This window comes from Delphinus delphis, chromosome X (genome assembly GCF_949987515.2).
Source record: "Delphinus delphis chromosome X, mDelDel1.2, whole genome shotgun sequence".
In the NCBI taxonomy this organism is placed as follows: Eukaryota; Metazoa; Chordata; class Mammalia; order Artiodactyla; family Delphinidae; genus Delphinus; species Delphinus delphis.
In genome coordinates this window covers 110086546-110103880 of record NC_082704.1, presented here as the reverse complement: position 1 = coordinate 110103880, position 17335 = coordinate 110086546, and the positions used below count along the sequence as shown (strand labels likewise).

The window sequence follows — 17335 nt, the reverse complement described above, 5'->3', positions numbered from 1 at the left end:
TTATTCCGAGGCCTGTAACTGAAGCTGCAGGAAGATCTTTGCCAGCCCCAGGTGGCTCCATCCTGGACAGGCATGGAAAGGCTGGAAGGTCACTGCTGCCTGCCAGCCGCGGTGTTCAGGGTCTTGTTGGGATTGCAGGTGCCAGGAGACACTCGTCAACTTGAGATCTTGGCTTTAGGGCTATCTCACAGCTGCTGGGAGGGTGGGAAGCTCAGAGAACCTTCTGCAGGGGCTGGGCTGAGGAGTGCACCAAGGCATCAGAGCACAGGGCGTTCAGAACCCGCTGAGCAGGCTGCACCCAGCTCATGGGCAGAGCCCTGCACTCGGGCCTTTGAGTTCCTTCTGCCGAAGAGACTGAGCCAGAGGGCCTGGCAAGGATGCAGGCGGGGAGGCTGTGGGGCTGACAGGCCTGGGAGGCCACCAGGCTTGGTAGAGAAGCAGGAAGAAAGGCCTCTGGAATCACGTTCCATCAGGCTGCTTCCATGTACTGTGACCTTGTCATCCGTAAGCAGTGGCCACTTAGCCTTCTGGGACCCTGCTCTCTTCCTTCTTATCTTTGAGGCAAACAAAAGTGCTCCGCGGAAGGTCAGTGCTGGTAACAACCTCTGAAGGCTACAGCTGCTCTTCAACTTCTCCAAGCGTCCACGGAGCCAGAAGCCGCAGACCTGACCTCGGATACACTGGCTGTCCTCGCATCAGCTTCCCTTGGGCTCGCAAGCAACCACGTCCCTTCCCAAGGGAGCATGTCCAGTGTAAAGCCCCACCCATAGGGCCAGTCAGTACCACGTGGGCCTCAACACACGGGTCACCCTTCCTGTCAGCTCTGGGAAGGCTTTTAGAAGGACAAAGGAGACAGCATCTGATACCCAAAGATCCTCTTCTCCAAATCTAGACAGAAAGCTGTCCTCCAAAGACACACCCAACGCGGCCCTTGAGCCTTACCCAGTGTAAGAGCGCGTACAGATTAACTAAGAAGCTTAACTCCCTCAGTTGGAAAGAAAGAGATACCCCCCACCTTTCTTAGAGCATTCACTTTAGAAAACCTGTCATTCTAAGTTCTGTGTCTCTCTTCGAGATATATGTAAACCTTTTTAAAAGCCAAATAAGCCTCTTGCCAGAAATACCTTTCTCAAGGACCTGGGAGCCATCTCTTTGGAATGCCAGCACCGAGGAAGGTAGCGCTCCAATTTCCGGGTTTCTGTGGGAAAGCAGGAGCCTAACTTCAGTGGAGCCTTTTGCTCCAGAACTACGTCCCGTCCTAAAGGTTTGAGAAGTTGATCTTTCCTTTGGGTAAAGCCAATTAGCTAACACAAGTGGTCACTCTAGTTGTCAGGGGAACCTCGGGTGAACTCCTGTGACCAGTGGTGCTGTCTAGTCCTTGCACCTGAGGACTAGTCAGCATTTCTCTTCAGAACACGGATGTAAAGGGCTGCATCTGCTTGGCTAGAGGAAAGGCTGAGTTCCGCTTTCCAGTCTCTTAGCGCTCCACTCTCTTGTGCCTGTGACGCACATCACATTCTGATTTTATGCTTATTCAAAAACAAAACAAAACAAAACAACCTGTATGCTTTCTCTTCCACCTTTGTGGAGAGGTTTCTGGATTGGGAGATTTTTGATTTGAATTCTCTCTCTCCAACACCAGCAACCTAAACCATCCAACATATCTTACTTTGAACATGGCTGCCTGCGGTTCACCGAGCTCATGGAACGGAGGCCTGCTGGTGGCCATCTCAATGACGGTGCAGCCCAGGGCCCAGATATCAGCCGGGGCACCGTACCCACGAGGTCCTCGATCAATAATCTCGGCGCCATGTACTGCAGAGTGCCTATTGGGAAAAAATACAACAAAGATGGTGGGTACCATATTGTTTAAAAACTAAGTGGACCATTAGTAAACGAGTGTGTGAACTTTAACTCTCGTATTAATGACACACGGGGGCCGGTCTCATGCGTAAATGATGTCACTGCATCTCTTCTTTGACCAGACACATGCAAATGCCTTTCTTTAACACTAGTCAACGTTGACAGAGGATCACTCAGCCCCTCGAAGGATAAATGGGCCCAATCTAATTCAATCAACACATATTAGTGCATGGCAGATACAGGAGGACCAGAATGTAAGAAATGTGGTGCCTGACCTTTAGACACTGCCCAGTGGAGGAGACGTGGTGACGAGGAGGGTGGCGACAAGGAGGGTGGTGACGAGGAGGGTGGCGACAAGGAGGGTGGTGACGAGGAGGGTGGCGACGAGGAGGGTGGTGACGAGGAGGGTGGCGACGAGGAGGGTGGCGACGAGGAGGGTGGCAGTGGTGATGGTGAATGTAGGAAGTGCTCTAACAGGTATACCCAGAAGGCGCTGAGAACATGGATGGAAAAGTGCTTGATTCTGCCTGGTTTGAGTCAGGGGAAGCTCTAGCTGTGTCAATTTGGGTCTCTGAGAAATAATACCAAGTCAGAATTAGACATACAAGAGATTTACTGCGAGAAGGGGTACGACGGATAAAGGGGGAGGGAGCAGGCTGGGCAGGGGGAGCTGTCAGACTGCAGTGCAGGTCTGACCCCTGCGAAAGGAGCGGGAAGGAAGCATCTTGATGGCAGAGCACCTCTGAGACAGCTTTGGCCAGGCCACCGGGGAGGCCCTGACCCAAAGCTGCCCACTGGAAGAGCGCCACACTGTTTCTAGTACCCTCACCATGCTCGGTCATTGGCCAGGAGCAGGCAGGGCAAAGCATGACCTTGCCATGAACATGGTGGCCAATCCAAACGGGTGGTGGCTGGGCCGCCAGTGAAGTAGACTCCCGCCATGAGGCTCGAAGAGGTGGACAAAGGAACAGGAGAACTTCTGGGCAAGGTGAAGAGCTCGAGCCAAAGCCCGTGGGCGTGAAGTATAGAGTGGACCCAGGAGCGCTGTGTGTTCTGAAGGTTCTGGCTTTGGACTTTCTCCTGTGGATCACGAGCCACCAGGGGCTGCCACAGGGAAGGTGGTGATCAGGGAGGGGAAGGGGTTGCTGGAGAGATGGGGCAGGGAGGTCAATCAAGGGCGCTAAGAGTAAAATCTTTGGTTTCCCTTGAAACTAATCCTGAGGCAAGAGGCAAGGGGAATGTGGAAGCAACAGCAGCAGATGCTACGTGCTGGCAAAGAGGTTTATAATAAACAGCGAACTCAGAAATGATACTGGCCATGGTGTGAACAGAGAACACTGAGGCACAGAAAAATTCCAGTCTCTGCCTCAAGATCATAAAACCAAAGTAGGTTTCCTGAGTCTTGATCAATGCAAATAAAGGGCTCATTGGTTAAAATAAGCTTGGAGATGCTACCTACTACATCCTCCTCCTCTTGAACATCCAATGTCTTAGCAGCTTGTTTCTTTCCCATGAGCATTTTAAAGGCTCTAGGACAGCTCCGACCAATAGGATGTTCTGCAATAATGGAAATGTTCTATTCTGTGCAGTTCAGTATGGTAGCCACTAGCCACGTAGCACTGCTGGGCTCTTGAAATGTGGCCGGTGACACTGAAGAAATGAATTTAAATTAAAAAATTTTTAAATTTTATTTCATTCTTCCTAATTTAAAGTTAAATATACATTAGGTTGTATCAGTGAGTGCAAGAAATCAGCAGGGCAAAAATGATGGCTTTGGTCTCCCGAGCTGAAAGCCTGGTGGGCAAGTGTTCGGTTGGCTGCAGGGTTGGGCGAGATGGAGGCTCGTAGCACTTGTTGCAGTGTCAGGAAATCTCAGAGCCCCAGGAAGGGAACTTTCAGTGACACCACATCCCCTACAGGCTCCTACTACAGTGAACAACAGAGAGAGAGGCCTTGGCAGGGAATGTGCCTTCTAACTAACCCATAATTCATTAACTTAGGAAAGACGTGACGCTGTGCTGTTTATTAGGCTGTTATCTCTCAGCTCTGCTATGCTGGGTCTGGGACTGTGCAAACCACATTTCTGCCTTGTCTGCTGCTCCCTGGTGGGTTGGGAGGGGTTGGAGGGAGAGAGCATGCCTGTGCACAAGCGACAGGAAGGAGAGGTTGGTTAGCAAGCGTCACTTTGGACCCTCAGGTGGTTCCAGTAGCAGCGCTTGGCTCATTCCCAGCTTTTTTGTCCCCCCCACCACTTCCAGAACCGGCCCCCTCAGAGTTACGTGCTCCAGCCCAGTGGCATCCCCCACTGAAAGGTTTGAATCCCACCCTCCCCTTTGCTCCCTCAGGCCCTAGGGATGTAGGCTGCTTTCTGATAACTCAGTCCGAGGAAACAGTTCTTTCAACTAAATTCTCTCTGTAAAAATAACTGGGGTGATTTCAATTTTCCTGCCTGGATCCTAATATAATCTCTAAAAGTTAATTCTTAAAAGAGAAAATAAACTTAGAAAGTTATGCAGCAGTAGAAAATAGCACTAAACCAAACTGCAATGGCTTATTGACCCTGACTGAATAACTGTCCTTAGTACAACTGTTTCACAATTGGAGGATTAGTCTGCTTAATGCTAAATTTGGAGATTTTCTTTATATGGAACCATAGTGAACATCACTCTTTCTAAAGGTAGGGACTTAGCAATGACATCCATATTAGTTATTTACTGCTATATAATAAATCACCCCAAAGAAAAATGGAGCTGGATGAATCAGGCTCCCTGACTTGAGACTATACTACAAAGCTACAGTAATCAAGACAGTATGGTACTGGCACAAAAACAGAAACATAGATCAAGGGAACAGGATAGAAAGCCCAGAGATAAACCCACGCACCTATGGTCAACTAATCTGTGACAAAGGAGGCGAGGAAATACAATGGAGAAAAGACAGTCTCTTCAATAAGTGGTGCTGGGAAAACTGGACAGCTACATGTAAAAGAATGAAATTAGAACACTCCCTAACACCATCCACAAAAAAAAACTCAAAACGTATTGAAGACTTAAATGTAAGGTCAGACACAATAAAACTCTTAGAGGAAAACATAGGCAGAACACTCTTTGACATAAATCGCAACAAGATCTTTTTTGACCCATATCGTAATGAAAATAAAAACAAAAATAAACAAATGGGGTCTAACTAAACTTAAAAGCTTTTGCACAACAAAGGAAACCATAAACAAAACAAAAAGACAACCCTCAGAATGGGAGAAAATATTTGCAGATGAAGCGACCAACAAGGGATTAATCTCCAAAATATACAAACAGCTCATGCAGCTCAATATCAAAAAAACAAACAACCCAATCAAAAAATGGGCATAAGATCTAAATTGACATTTCTCCAAAGAAGACACACAAATGGCCAACAAACACATGAAAAGATGCTCAACATCACTAATCATTAGAGAAATGCAAATCAAAACTACAATGAGGTATAACCTCACACCGGTCAGAATGGCCATCATCAAGAAGTCTACAAACAATAAATGCTGGAGAGGGTGTGGAGAAAAGGGAACCCTTTTGCACTGTTGGTAGGAATGTACATTGGTATAGCCACTATAGAGAACAGTATGGAGATTCCTTAAAAAACTAACAATAGAACTACCGTATGACCCAGCAATCCCACTCCAGGGCATATACCCAGAGAAAACCATAATTCGAAAAGATACATGCACCCCAATGTTCACTGCAGCACTATTTACAATAGCCAGGACATGGAAGTAACCTAAATGTCCATCAACAGAGGAATGGATAAAGAATATTTGGTACATATATACAATGGAATATTACTCAGCCATAAAAAAGAACAAAATAATGCCATTTGCAGCAACATGATGGGCATAGAGATTGTCATACTGAGTAAAGTTAAGCCAGACAGACAAAGACAAATATCATATGATATTGCTTATATGCAGAGTTTAAAATAAGGGTACAAATGAACCAAAACAGAAGTAGAGTCACAGCTGTAGAAAACAAACTTATGGTTGCCAGGGGATAAGGGGGAGAGGAATAAATTGGGAGATTGGGATCGACATATACACACTACGATATATAAAACAGATAACTAATAAGGACCTACTGTACAGCACAGGGAACTCTATTCAGTACTCTGTAATGGCCTATATGGGAAAAGAATCTAAAAAAAGAGTGGATATATGTATAACTGATTCACTTTGCTGTACAGGTGGAACTAACACAACATTGTAAATAAACTATACTCCAATAAAAAAAAAGTAACTTATTGCATGCTAGGAAAAAAAGAAATTACCCCAAACGTTAGCAGTTTAAAACAACAGTTATGATCTCACACAGTTTCTAATGATTGGAATGTAGGGCTGGTTATGTAACAGCTGGGCCGGGTAGATCTGGCCCAGGGTCTTTCATCAGACTGCAGCCAAGGTGTTGGCTGGGGCTGCAGTCATCTGAAGGCTAGACTGGTGCTGGAGGATTCACTTCCAAGCTCACAGGGGTGTTGGGAAGAGCCTTTGTTTTCTCGCCACATGGGATCCTCCATAAGGCTGCTTAAAATACGGCTTCCCCCAGAGTGTGTAATCCAAGAGAAAGCAAGAGGAAAGCCACACTGCCTTTTCTGACCTAGCCTCCAGGTCACACACCACCACTCTGTCCTAATCTATTCATTAGAAGCAAGTCACTAAGTCCGGGCAGTGTTCAACGGGAAGGGAATACAAACAAGGCTGTGAATACCAGGAGGTGAGGGTCACTGGGGGCCATCTTGGAGGCTTCTGGCCACAACATGTGACTTTCAATTGGCACTCAATGGCTTACAAAGCAGCTCCACGTAGCACTGTCCATCTGACTCTCACAACTCCATAAGCACGGGCAGAAGAGGTATGATGTACTGTTGCTCCCATTTTACATATGGGGAAACCAAGGCTCAGAGAAGCTAGAGAATTCATTCAAGCTAAAGCCCAGGTCTTCTGTCTTCAAAGTTGGAGCTACACACCATGACATCCCTGATCTAAGTAATGGATCCAGGAGAAGCACAACTGAAGAAAAAGCTGCCTGATTAAGAGCAGCTGATGCAAGAACTTCCAAAGCCATAATGTGACTTCTTTCCATGTAACTTTCTTTCCGTATTAGGCCCAGGGCAGTAATAGCGAACTCGGTGCTCCATTTTATTTACTACTGTATTCATAGGGAAACCATCCAGTCACAGCAAGCAGCCAACGATGAGAGACAGATCCCCACAACTATTTCCAAGAGTCAAGGGGCCAACCCGGGGCAGCGTGCACGTTGTGGGTGTACATCAGCTGTACCAAAGACTGGCTTCTGTGGAGAAAACCAAGTGAAGATGCCATGGAGGTGGGGGAGCAAATGAATGGAGAGATCCTGGAAATGTTGCTCGCCTTAAATCTGGCTCTCTTAGGGGTTTCCTATGGTCCCTCAGGTATCTACACGGGTGCAGTGGTGCAGAGTTCAGGACAAGGTGATCAGGAGACCCACAGGCGTCAACCCAGTCCCCTCGGGACATGAAATCCATTGGGGGCTCCTGGACAACGGCCCAAGAAGGATTTTCAAATTATCAGCAAAGAAAAGACATGACACGGGACGATAATTTAGGAGTTTCGACTGAGGGGCCAAGATATGATCTGGATACCAAGACAAGGGGTGAGAGAGGGACCACAGACGCATGTTTCTACGGCGGTCTCAGATAACTGGTTACACAAGCCGTGGGCCCCCAGCCCAGGGGCCTCCCACCCAGATCAAGGGTTAAAAGGGGTGAGAGAGCAGAGCCTGCGCTGGGAGGTGTACCCTCTCTCATTACAGGTGTTGGGGAGGAGCTGTCCCCAGAAGCGTGTGGGCCCATGGCGACTCAACCAACTCAACATCCACCCAGGATAACTGCACTTTTGAAAGGAGGCCACACGTTTGCACCTTCTACAGTCCCCTTGAGACAGTGTTAGAGCCCAAAGTTTCCACATTTAATAAAGTAGCAAAAAGAGAAGTAAGGTGCAGCTTTCCATGCCCCCGGGGTCACCCCAGTTGTCCTGCCCAAGGGATGGGTCTGGAGGGAGGGGCCACCACTTCCTCCCAACCCAGAGCCTGTGAGGGCTCCTCACTGGGCCCACTCAGAGCTCCATATGTATGTGTCCCCTGCAAAGAAGCTGCACAGAGGACTGGTTCCCATGGGAGCAAAAGCAGCTGACAGCAGCAGAGTGGGGACCATATGGTCTGGGAATATCACCGCACCCTCTTGACAGCGGGTAAAAAAGGGACACCAGATGCAAAACCCGTTGCAGAAATATTGCTTTAGGCTCTTGTTTGTTTTTTGGGTTTTTTTGGCCATGCGGCTTGCGGGATCTTAGTTCTCCAACCAGGGATTGAACCCGGGCCCTTGGCAGTGAAAGTGCAGAGTCCTAACCACTGGACCACCAGAGAGTTCCCTGCTTTAGGGTCAGTCTGCCTGCCTGTCTGTCTATCTATCTATTTATTTATTTTTGGCTGGGTTGGGTCTTTGTTGCTGCGTCCGGGCTTTCTCTAGTTGCGGCGAGAGGGGGGAATACTCTTCGTTGAGGTGTGCGGGCTTCTCACTGCGGTGGCTTCTCTTGGTGCAGAGCACGGGCTCCAGGTGCGCGGGCTTCAGTAGTTGTGGCACGCGGGCTCAGTAGTTGTGGCTCACGGGCTCTAGAGCGCAGGCTCAGTAGTTGTGGCGCACGGGCTTAGTTGCTCTGCGGCATGTAGGATCTTCCCAGACCAGGGCTCGAACCCGTGTCCCCTGCATTGGCAGGCGGATTCTTAACCAGTACGCCACAGGGTCTTTTTTAAAAGGAATCCTGCCCAAAGACAGCCTTCCAGGCCTGGTTCCCTCAGTAGAAAAAGATGGAGGGGTAGTTATAATGTGCAGGGTAAGAGACCAGGGTGAGGAAGCAAGGTGTAGTCAGCCAAAGGAGAGGCCCCTGTCCCGGACACGGGAGTTATATTCAGAGGGGTCCGGCAGCAAAGAGTTAATAGCAACCATCGGCCAGACCCAGAGCACAGGAAGCCAGCTTAGAACAGTGCTAGTCAGGTGACAACTTTCTGCCCCTCTCCTCTCCTGTCCACATCTGGTGAGGAGGGAAAGAGGTGAGGGAGGGAGCAAAGACCGACACCCCGACCAGTGGGGACGGGGAGAGGAGTCCACCCTTTAAATGAGGACGAGCGTGTGGATGAGTACAGGCAGAGCCCGGAGATACTGCAGGTTCGGTTCTAGACCACCATAATAAAGCGAATATGGCAATAAAATGAGTCTGGAGTTTTCCGGTTTCCTAGTGCATGTAAAAGTTATGTTCACACTATACTGTGGTCTATTAAGTGTGCAGTAGCATTATACCTAAAAAAACAACATACAGACCTAAATTAAATAATACTTTATTTCTAGGGACTTCCCTGGTGGCGCAGTGGATAAGCCTCTGTGTTCCCAATGCAGGGGGCCTGGGTTCGATCCCTAGTCAGGGAACTAGATCCCACGTGCATGCCGCAACTAAGAATTCACATGCCACAACTAAGGAGTCTGCGCGCCACAACGAAGGAGCTGGCAAGCCACAACTGAGCTGATGAGCTGCAACTAAGGAGCCCGTGAGCCGCAATGAGGGAGCCCGCCTGCCACAACTAAGAGCCAGTACAACTAAATAAATAATACTTTATTGCTAAAAAGATGCTCACCATCATCTAACAATGCAAGATTGCCACAAACCAATTTGTAAAAAAAAAAAAAAAGCACTATCTGCGAAGCGCAACAAAGCAAAGCGCAATTAAACAAGGCACGCCTGTATATCTGCCGGAACCCTTTCAATGACTGGATTCAGACTTCGTTTGCTTCTCAAAGTGCCATTAAGACTTTCCCTTTGTTTCTCCAAAGACGACATACAGATGGCCAACAAACACATGAAAAGATGCTCAACATCACTAATCATTAGAGAAATGCAAATCAAAACTACAGTGAGGTATCACCTCACACCGGTCAGAATGGCCGTCATCAAAAAATGTACAAACAATAAATGCTGGAGAGGGTGTGGAGAAAAGGGAACCCTTTTCACTGTTGGTAGGAATGTAAATTGATACAGCCACTATGGAGAACAGTATGGAGGTTCCTTAAAAAACTAAAACTAGAACTACCATATGACCCAGCAATTCCACTACTAGGCATATACCCAGAGAAAACCATAATTCAAAAAGACACATGCACCCCAATGTTCATTGCAGCACTATTTACGGTAGCCAGGTCATGGAAGCAACCTAAATGTCCACTGACGGAGGAATGGATAAAGATTTGGTACATATATACAATGCAATATTACTCAGCCAGAAGAAGGAACAAAACTGTGCCACTTGCAGAGACATGGATGGAGCTAGAGACTGTCATACAGAGTGAAGTAAGTCAGAAAGAGAAAAACAAATATCGTATATTAAAGCATATATGAGGAATCTGAAAAAATTGGTATAGACAATCTTATTTACAAAGCAGAAATAGAGACACAGACACAGAGAACAAACGTAATGATACCAAGGGGGAAAGGGGCGGGGTGGGATGAATTAGGAGATTGGGATTGACATATATACACTATTGATACTATGTATAAAATAGATAACTAATGAGAATCTACTGTATAGCACAGGGAACTCGATTCAGTTCTCTGTGGTGACCTAAATGAGAAGGAAATCCGAAAAAGCGGGATATATGTATATATATATATATAGCTGATTCACTTTGCTGTACAGTACAAACGAATGCAACATTGTAAAGCAACTATAATCCAATAAAAATTTTAAAAAAAGAAATAGGGATTGATAAAATTAAAAAAAAATTCTCTTTGTTATCTAAGTGTGGCTGGAAGAGTCACGGGAAAGGACCATTGCCCTGAGCAGGCGTGGGAGACAAAAATAAAAATCAAAATTACACCTTTTGAGTCTGACAGGCTCAACATGTTAGTTATGCACATAAACTCGATTCTCTCAAAGGCTCCTGCCAGCTTGAATGACCAGTGCAAATTAGTATTTAGTTCACTAATGCAGACTTCAGTTGCACTTGCTATGAGCCAGGTACTGGTTAAAGCACTTCATCAATATTAACTAGTTTAATCCACATAAAAACCCTCTGAAGTGGGTATTATGAGCATCTCTGTTTTATATACTTATGAAGAAACGGAGACGCAGCGAGCTTAAGTGATATGCCCAAGGCCACACGGCTAGCAAGTGGTTGAGCCAGAATTTGAACCAAAGCTGTTCACAGCCACAGATCAGAACAGAGTTCCTGTCCCGAGTTCCATTCCTGGGTATCTACCGGAGAGGGATGGAAACATATCTCCACACAGAAGCTTGTATGTGAATGTTCACGGCGTTATCATTCACTATAGTCAAAAAGGGGAAACAATCCAAATGACCATTAACTGGTAGATGGATAAACAAAATGTGGTCTACCCATACAATGGAATACTATTCAGCCAGAAAAGGAATGAAGTACCGATATACACTATATATAGCACAGGTGAACCTCGGAAAGATTATGTGAAGTGTGGGAAGCTGGATACAAGGGACCACACATTGTATCATTCCGTTTATAAGAAATCTCCAGAGCAGGAATATCTATACAGACAGTGGGTCGCTGGTTGCCTGGGGCTGGGGGTGGGCATGGGGTTGACTGCAAGGTGGCACCTTTTGGGGGTGACAGAAATGTTCAAAAATTGGATTGCGGCGAGAGCTGCACAACTTGGAAAATTGACCAGATACCATTGAAATGTGCACTTTAAATGGGTACATGTTACGATATGTGAGTTAAACCTCAATAAAGCTGTTGCAAAACCAAAAGCAAAGGGGGCTGACCCTGGCCGTAATGGCCCTTCCTCCTGTTCTAGCTGGTTTCCACCTATGGTGAAAAGCCTTCAGAGGAACACAGGAGGGGAGGACTTCGGGCCAGGAAGTTGTCTGAAGCCTTTGTCTGTCCTTCCAGGCTCCAAAAGCCTCCGGGCATTTGCGTGGAAACGCCCCACTGTGTCCACCCGCACCCAGTCGGAGTGTGGCACCAGCAGCTGAGATTTCTTTACAGAACCGCTCTGTTTTGCAAAGAGTAATTATATGCAGGGGAATTTCCTACCCCAAATGACACCCCTTCTTTATTATCCCCCAAACACCCCTGCATTATTTTGCAATGCAAAATTCATGCCTCCTCAAGCCAATTACTTGGGAAAATGTGATACGCAATGATGAATTATACATGCGTTTTCTTTATGATTTTTTTTTCTCCTTGGGGATGGTAATTATGAGATAAATTGTTGGGGGTTTTATGTCTTGAAATAACTCCTTACCATATCAGAGCCCCTCTTGCTACATATTGCTAAGCTAATTGGTGGCTTCCAAAGAGAAGGACAGAAGTCATTTTTAATTAGGCTAGTAAAAAAATATGCCAGTCATACATACATACTCACCGACACACACATGTTGAGATATATATATTTATATCAGAAACAATGAATGAACATTCAATACACTCTTGGGGAGATCCCGGTGGGGTCCTTGGTGTAACAGTTCCCCATTTTGAGGTGCATGTACCTCCTCTGGTGTTACAACTGAGAAGTCATTTCTGATGCATCAAAGTTCTCTTTAGATAGAGAACGAGTCTCTACTGTGGGTGTCCAGTGGCTGACATAACAACTATCTTGTTGAAGAAAAGTCTTTCAAAGCTGAGACATTATTCACCAAAAGTAAAGGCAAGTCTGTCCACTCTCTAGTTTGGTGTTATAGGGATAGAAAACAATCATCTGTCTTTTATAACTTACATCGGAGCTATAATATGATAAGCGCTGTTTCATAATTCCATCAGGCAAGATCTTTGTGATGCTTTCATTACACCCTAGGGGGAGCACAAACCTTTACTTAATCAAAATCAGTACTTCTCTCCGAGGATCAAAGTTTCTGTTTTGCTTTTAAATGGGAATTACAAAAAGCCATAGGGGGCTTCTGAGCATAATTCTACTCGTTGGTGGTGTACATGGAAAGCTAGCTGGCAATTTTATTCCACTCTCTGAATCCAGTCCCTCTCAACACATAAATGATTCCATCACTGACACATGGAAAAGAAAATTCAATTGCTCAAACCCACTTAGAATACCAAACCCATCTTAGAACACCCTAAAAGAATCAGCCTCTCTTGGAAACATAATCATATTAAAGCACGAGGTACCAGAACGCCCTAAAGTAACAGGCTATTTTTATAAAAGACCAATAAAATGTTCTAATAAGTTGCCTGAGGGATACTGTTATTCAGAATTACCCACGATTCTGAATAATGTGCTACTAACTTAGAAGAGATGCTGCCACTTTGCTGACTGGTTAGAAACCCTCGGAAAACCTCAAGCAGAGCACAACACCTACTCGACCTTGGAAGACAAGGAAGAAAGTAAGGCAATCTCGTTGTCACAAATAGCTAAGTGCATCATTATGACAGAGTTCAAACACTTTGAAGTTGGGGACAATACACCGTCCACTTCAACTACCAGTTGTCCAGCGTGCACACAGGTGCTTGGTGAGTAACTTCCAAAGGACTGCAGTTGCAGCAAGCCTAACCCCAGGACGGCGACCCCACGCCAAGCTCTGTCTGCTTACCGGCAAAAGTTTCTGTACATGGATTCACTCCTGCAAGACGTTTAGAGGTGCCGAAATCGGAGATTTTCACCACTCCGCTATAGGTATTCACCAGAACGTTATCACCCTTCAGAAAAGGAAGAACATCAAATGCTTAAAGAAAGATTTAAACAAATTAATGTAAAATAGACTTGGACCTTAAGAAATGGTCATGTGTCTCTAGGAAGACTAGACTCTGCTCAATCCTCTCCCCTCCGTGAGCCCGTCCACCTGCAGACACTCCAGCAGCTCATGTGATCTGAGATGCAAAGTAAAATCTCATTGGCTCAGACAAGCAAGTACCTTTACGTCTCTGTGCACAATCTGGCTTTCGCGGAGATACTTGAGGCCTTCCAGGATTTGCTTGGTGTAGAACTTGATGTTGGGCTCCTTCATCAGCCCCCATTTTGATCGCAAAAGAGCCGAAAGGCTTCCTGGAAATGGACACAGTAAAAAAAAAAAAAAAAAACTCATCAGGGCGATGAAGAGTCAATTATAAGGGTTCAGGGAAATAAAGTGAAGTGACGTTTCTAACCTAATGTAAGCACTCGCGCCCACATCACTGTATCTGGGCTAAATGCAGCATCCTTCCTCCCTCTCTGTTGCCTGTTTCCCAGATGCGCAAGCAGCGTAGTCAGAGAAGGGACGGGGCGTGAACCAGCACATCAGCCTGACCAGAGGTGCAGGGTGGAAAGGAACCCCTTGTGACCCCCGAAACTCAGCCAGGCCACCTTCGGGCTCAGCTCTGTTCAGCTGCACAGAATCAGGAAGAGAGCGCAACAGTGCTCTCTGAACTCTGAAGGGCTGGCCTGACACTGCACGTGCGGCACAAGCGCCTCAGCCATTGGGCTTGGGTCAAAGCCACGCTTTCTACCTCACCCTGAAATCAGAGGTGGACGGGAACAGAGTGAGGGGCCCTTAAGGGAGACAGGGACCCGAATCGGAGGAGGTTGCGGCTCTCTGTCCTCACTGTGAGAAGCTCCTAATGCCAGGTCCCAGGGTCAGGACGGTCTTAACACCCACCCCGCCCCGACCCCAATTATACTATTAAACATTGAACTTTGGGGCCAGAGAAAATCTCCCTTCACTGCCTTCTGACCCTGTGTTTCAGAGATTATTGTCCAGGCCCTCAGCATCAGCTAGTCGCCCTTACACAGGACCCTGCTATGCCTCAGTTTCCCCATCTGTAAAAGGGGAGGTGCACATCTATCTCCAGCTCTGTGGTCATCCTCAAGACCTCTCGTCTAACACAAATCAGTATTTTCTGCTAGACTATGAGCAGTCTGAGGGAAGAAGACACTGTACGTCATCATAAATGTAACCCTCAAAATCTAGCGCATTGCCTGACTCTTAAGACATATAGTTAGGTTTTTAATGTCATGGCAGGCTCTTAGTAACTATGAGTTGAAAGAATGAATGAATACAGATTTCTAACTCAAGTTTTTATATTTGCATTCAGATTACTATTAATTTTATCATTATTTTCTTAAAATGAGCACTTACTGAGTTCTTGCTCTCTGCCTGGCACCGTTTTGAGAGCTTTACAAACATTATCTCACCCCATCCAATAAGCCACTGAGATAGTGTCATTATGACTCCAATAATTATTACTATTCCAACTATGACAGTATTTATTAATAATCTAATTTTAAAATTCATTTATTCAGTCAGAAAACTGAGGTCACACAGCTTGCAGATGGAGGGACCAGCTCAAACTAGATGGCTGGGGTCTTCCCTAGTGGCACAGTGGTTAAAGACTCTGCGCTCCCAATGCAGGGGGCCCGGGTTTGATCTCTGGTCGGGGAACTAGATCCCACATGCATGCCTCGACTAAGAGTACGCATGCCACAACTAAGGAGCCTGCCTGCCGCAACTAAGACCCAGCACAGCCAAATAAATAAATATTAAAAACAAACAAACAAACAAACAAACACCAAACTAGATGGCTGGCTCCAGACCTGAGGAACTCCCACCCTCACACTCTACTGTCTGCCTTTGGGGATCTTGTGGATAAAGCACTGGTGTTCAATTTCACTGTCAACGTGTTATTTTGCAATGTCATTTAAAAACACCTCCGTTTCCTCTTCTCCAAAGCATATTTCAACTCCTAAACTGTGAAGGCCTCAAGGCCAGAGACTATGCTTTATTCATTTCTATGTCTCTAGTGCTCGGCCCAGCAGCTGGCACTCAGTAGATCCTCAATGAATATTTGATGATTGAATTACCAGACCAGGAATAGACTGTTTATGTGACACTGGAAAATCTGTATCCAACTCCTCTGGGAAACAAATAGTCTCCCACACCTCAAATGTCTGTCATTTTTTAACGGCAGGATGAATAACGATGCTCATATTATATTTTCATCAGTGATTTTCAGGGTATGAGACCAGAAGACCAGTGACTACTCACCCCCAGGCACCTGCTCCATAAATATCTTAATGTAGCCGCCCTCGAAACAGAGCCCAGCTACTGAACAATATTGCGGTGCTTGAGGTTCTTGTGCAGGGCGATCTCCTCATGCAGAGGCTGAGAGTAACTGGTGAGAAAAACAAAGCCAGTGTCACCTGCCAAATCCCTGGAGCTTGGGGTCCATACAGCGCACCTCACCAGTACCTGCCCTGCTGCTGGCCATCCCTTCTTTGTGGGAATGTTCTCTCCCCCGGCTCCCATGAGACTATTCAGCTTCCCATCTGTACAACAGGGGATAATAATACGAAGCACTCAGGGCTGCCGGGGGCCAAAGTGTGTCAAGTTTCTCAGGCACCCAGTGGAGTGCCTGGTGTGTGGCAAGTACCCAGTGAATGGCTGCTGCTGTTACTATGGTTATCGATAGGGCTTGAACTCTCCAACCACCCTTTGTCTCTCTCAACAGCCTCTCTTCCTCTGCTCCCCCATGAAGGGAGCTGTTCCAGAAGGTTCTGTCCTCAGCTGCCTTCTAGTCTCATTCCGCAGACTCATTCCAGACTACAGCAACAGCCACCTAATGGACCTCCCAGCCTCAGCCTCTGGCCTCTTCAGCCTATTCTCCCCTGGCCACCCTATTTCCCCTTCCTAAAACACACACCCCATCACATCACTTCCCATCCTAAAGTCCACATAAAGACCACATTGTTTAACATGGCACACAAGGACTTTCAAACTCAGGTCATACTACATCTTGAAAAATGTTTGCCTCATCTCAAGAGCCCCCCCCCCCGCCCTACATCCTACAGTCGAGTCACAACAGACAATTTTTTCTTCTCTCAGTACACTCTGTGCTTAACAGCTCTGCTTCCCCTCAGCATAGAATGCTCTGGCCTCCTTTTCTGCCAGACGAACTCCTACTCATCCCTCAAAGGCCGGCTCAAAGATGATTTATTTTCTCAAACTTGCCACAACTCAACCAAGAAGAGCAATTCATTCCACTCCTATGCTCTACAAACACTCTGTGAACCTCTGTATTATGGCACCTGTCACTTTGCTCTACCAAACTGGGCACACCCTAACATTAGGACAGTATCCTACTCCCCTTTCAGTCTCCAGTGCCAGCCCAGAATCTGGCACAGAGAAGGTACCCAATATCCTAACTTCAGCCTGTAAATTTAGGGAATGGGACAAAACAGTCTCTAAGGTCCCTTCCAGCTCTAAAATCCCAGGAACGACCATGAGCAGTGAAGAGCTGGAACGACTAACACAACCGATTGAAGGAGGTGGTTCAAGCCAGCAATTTTCCCCCAACAAACAACTGCAACGCCTTATCCATCATGAGAATAAGAGACAGAATACTGGAAGAGGAACTCAAGAGACTGGATCCCAGCCTTGTTTCTTGA

At 46.5% G+C, this 17335-nt stretch overlaps 1 protein-coding gene across 1 annotated transcript in view; it reads right to left on the bottom strand.

Annotated features, from left to right (window-relative positions):
* MAP3K15 (mitogen-activated protein kinase kinase kinase 15) overlaps positions 1–17335 on the bottom strand; it is a 148107-nt gene that overhangs the window by 10195 nt on the left and 120577 nt on the right. The window contains 6 exon segments of the mRNA XM_060002728.1: positions 1670–1803; positions 1806–1826; positions 13509–13614; positions 13830–13960; positions 15936–15980; positions 15983–16062. Coding sequence (XP_059858711.1) covers positions 1670–1803; positions 1806–1826; positions 13509–13614; positions 13830–13960; positions 15936–15980; positions 15983–16062 — 517 coding nt within the window.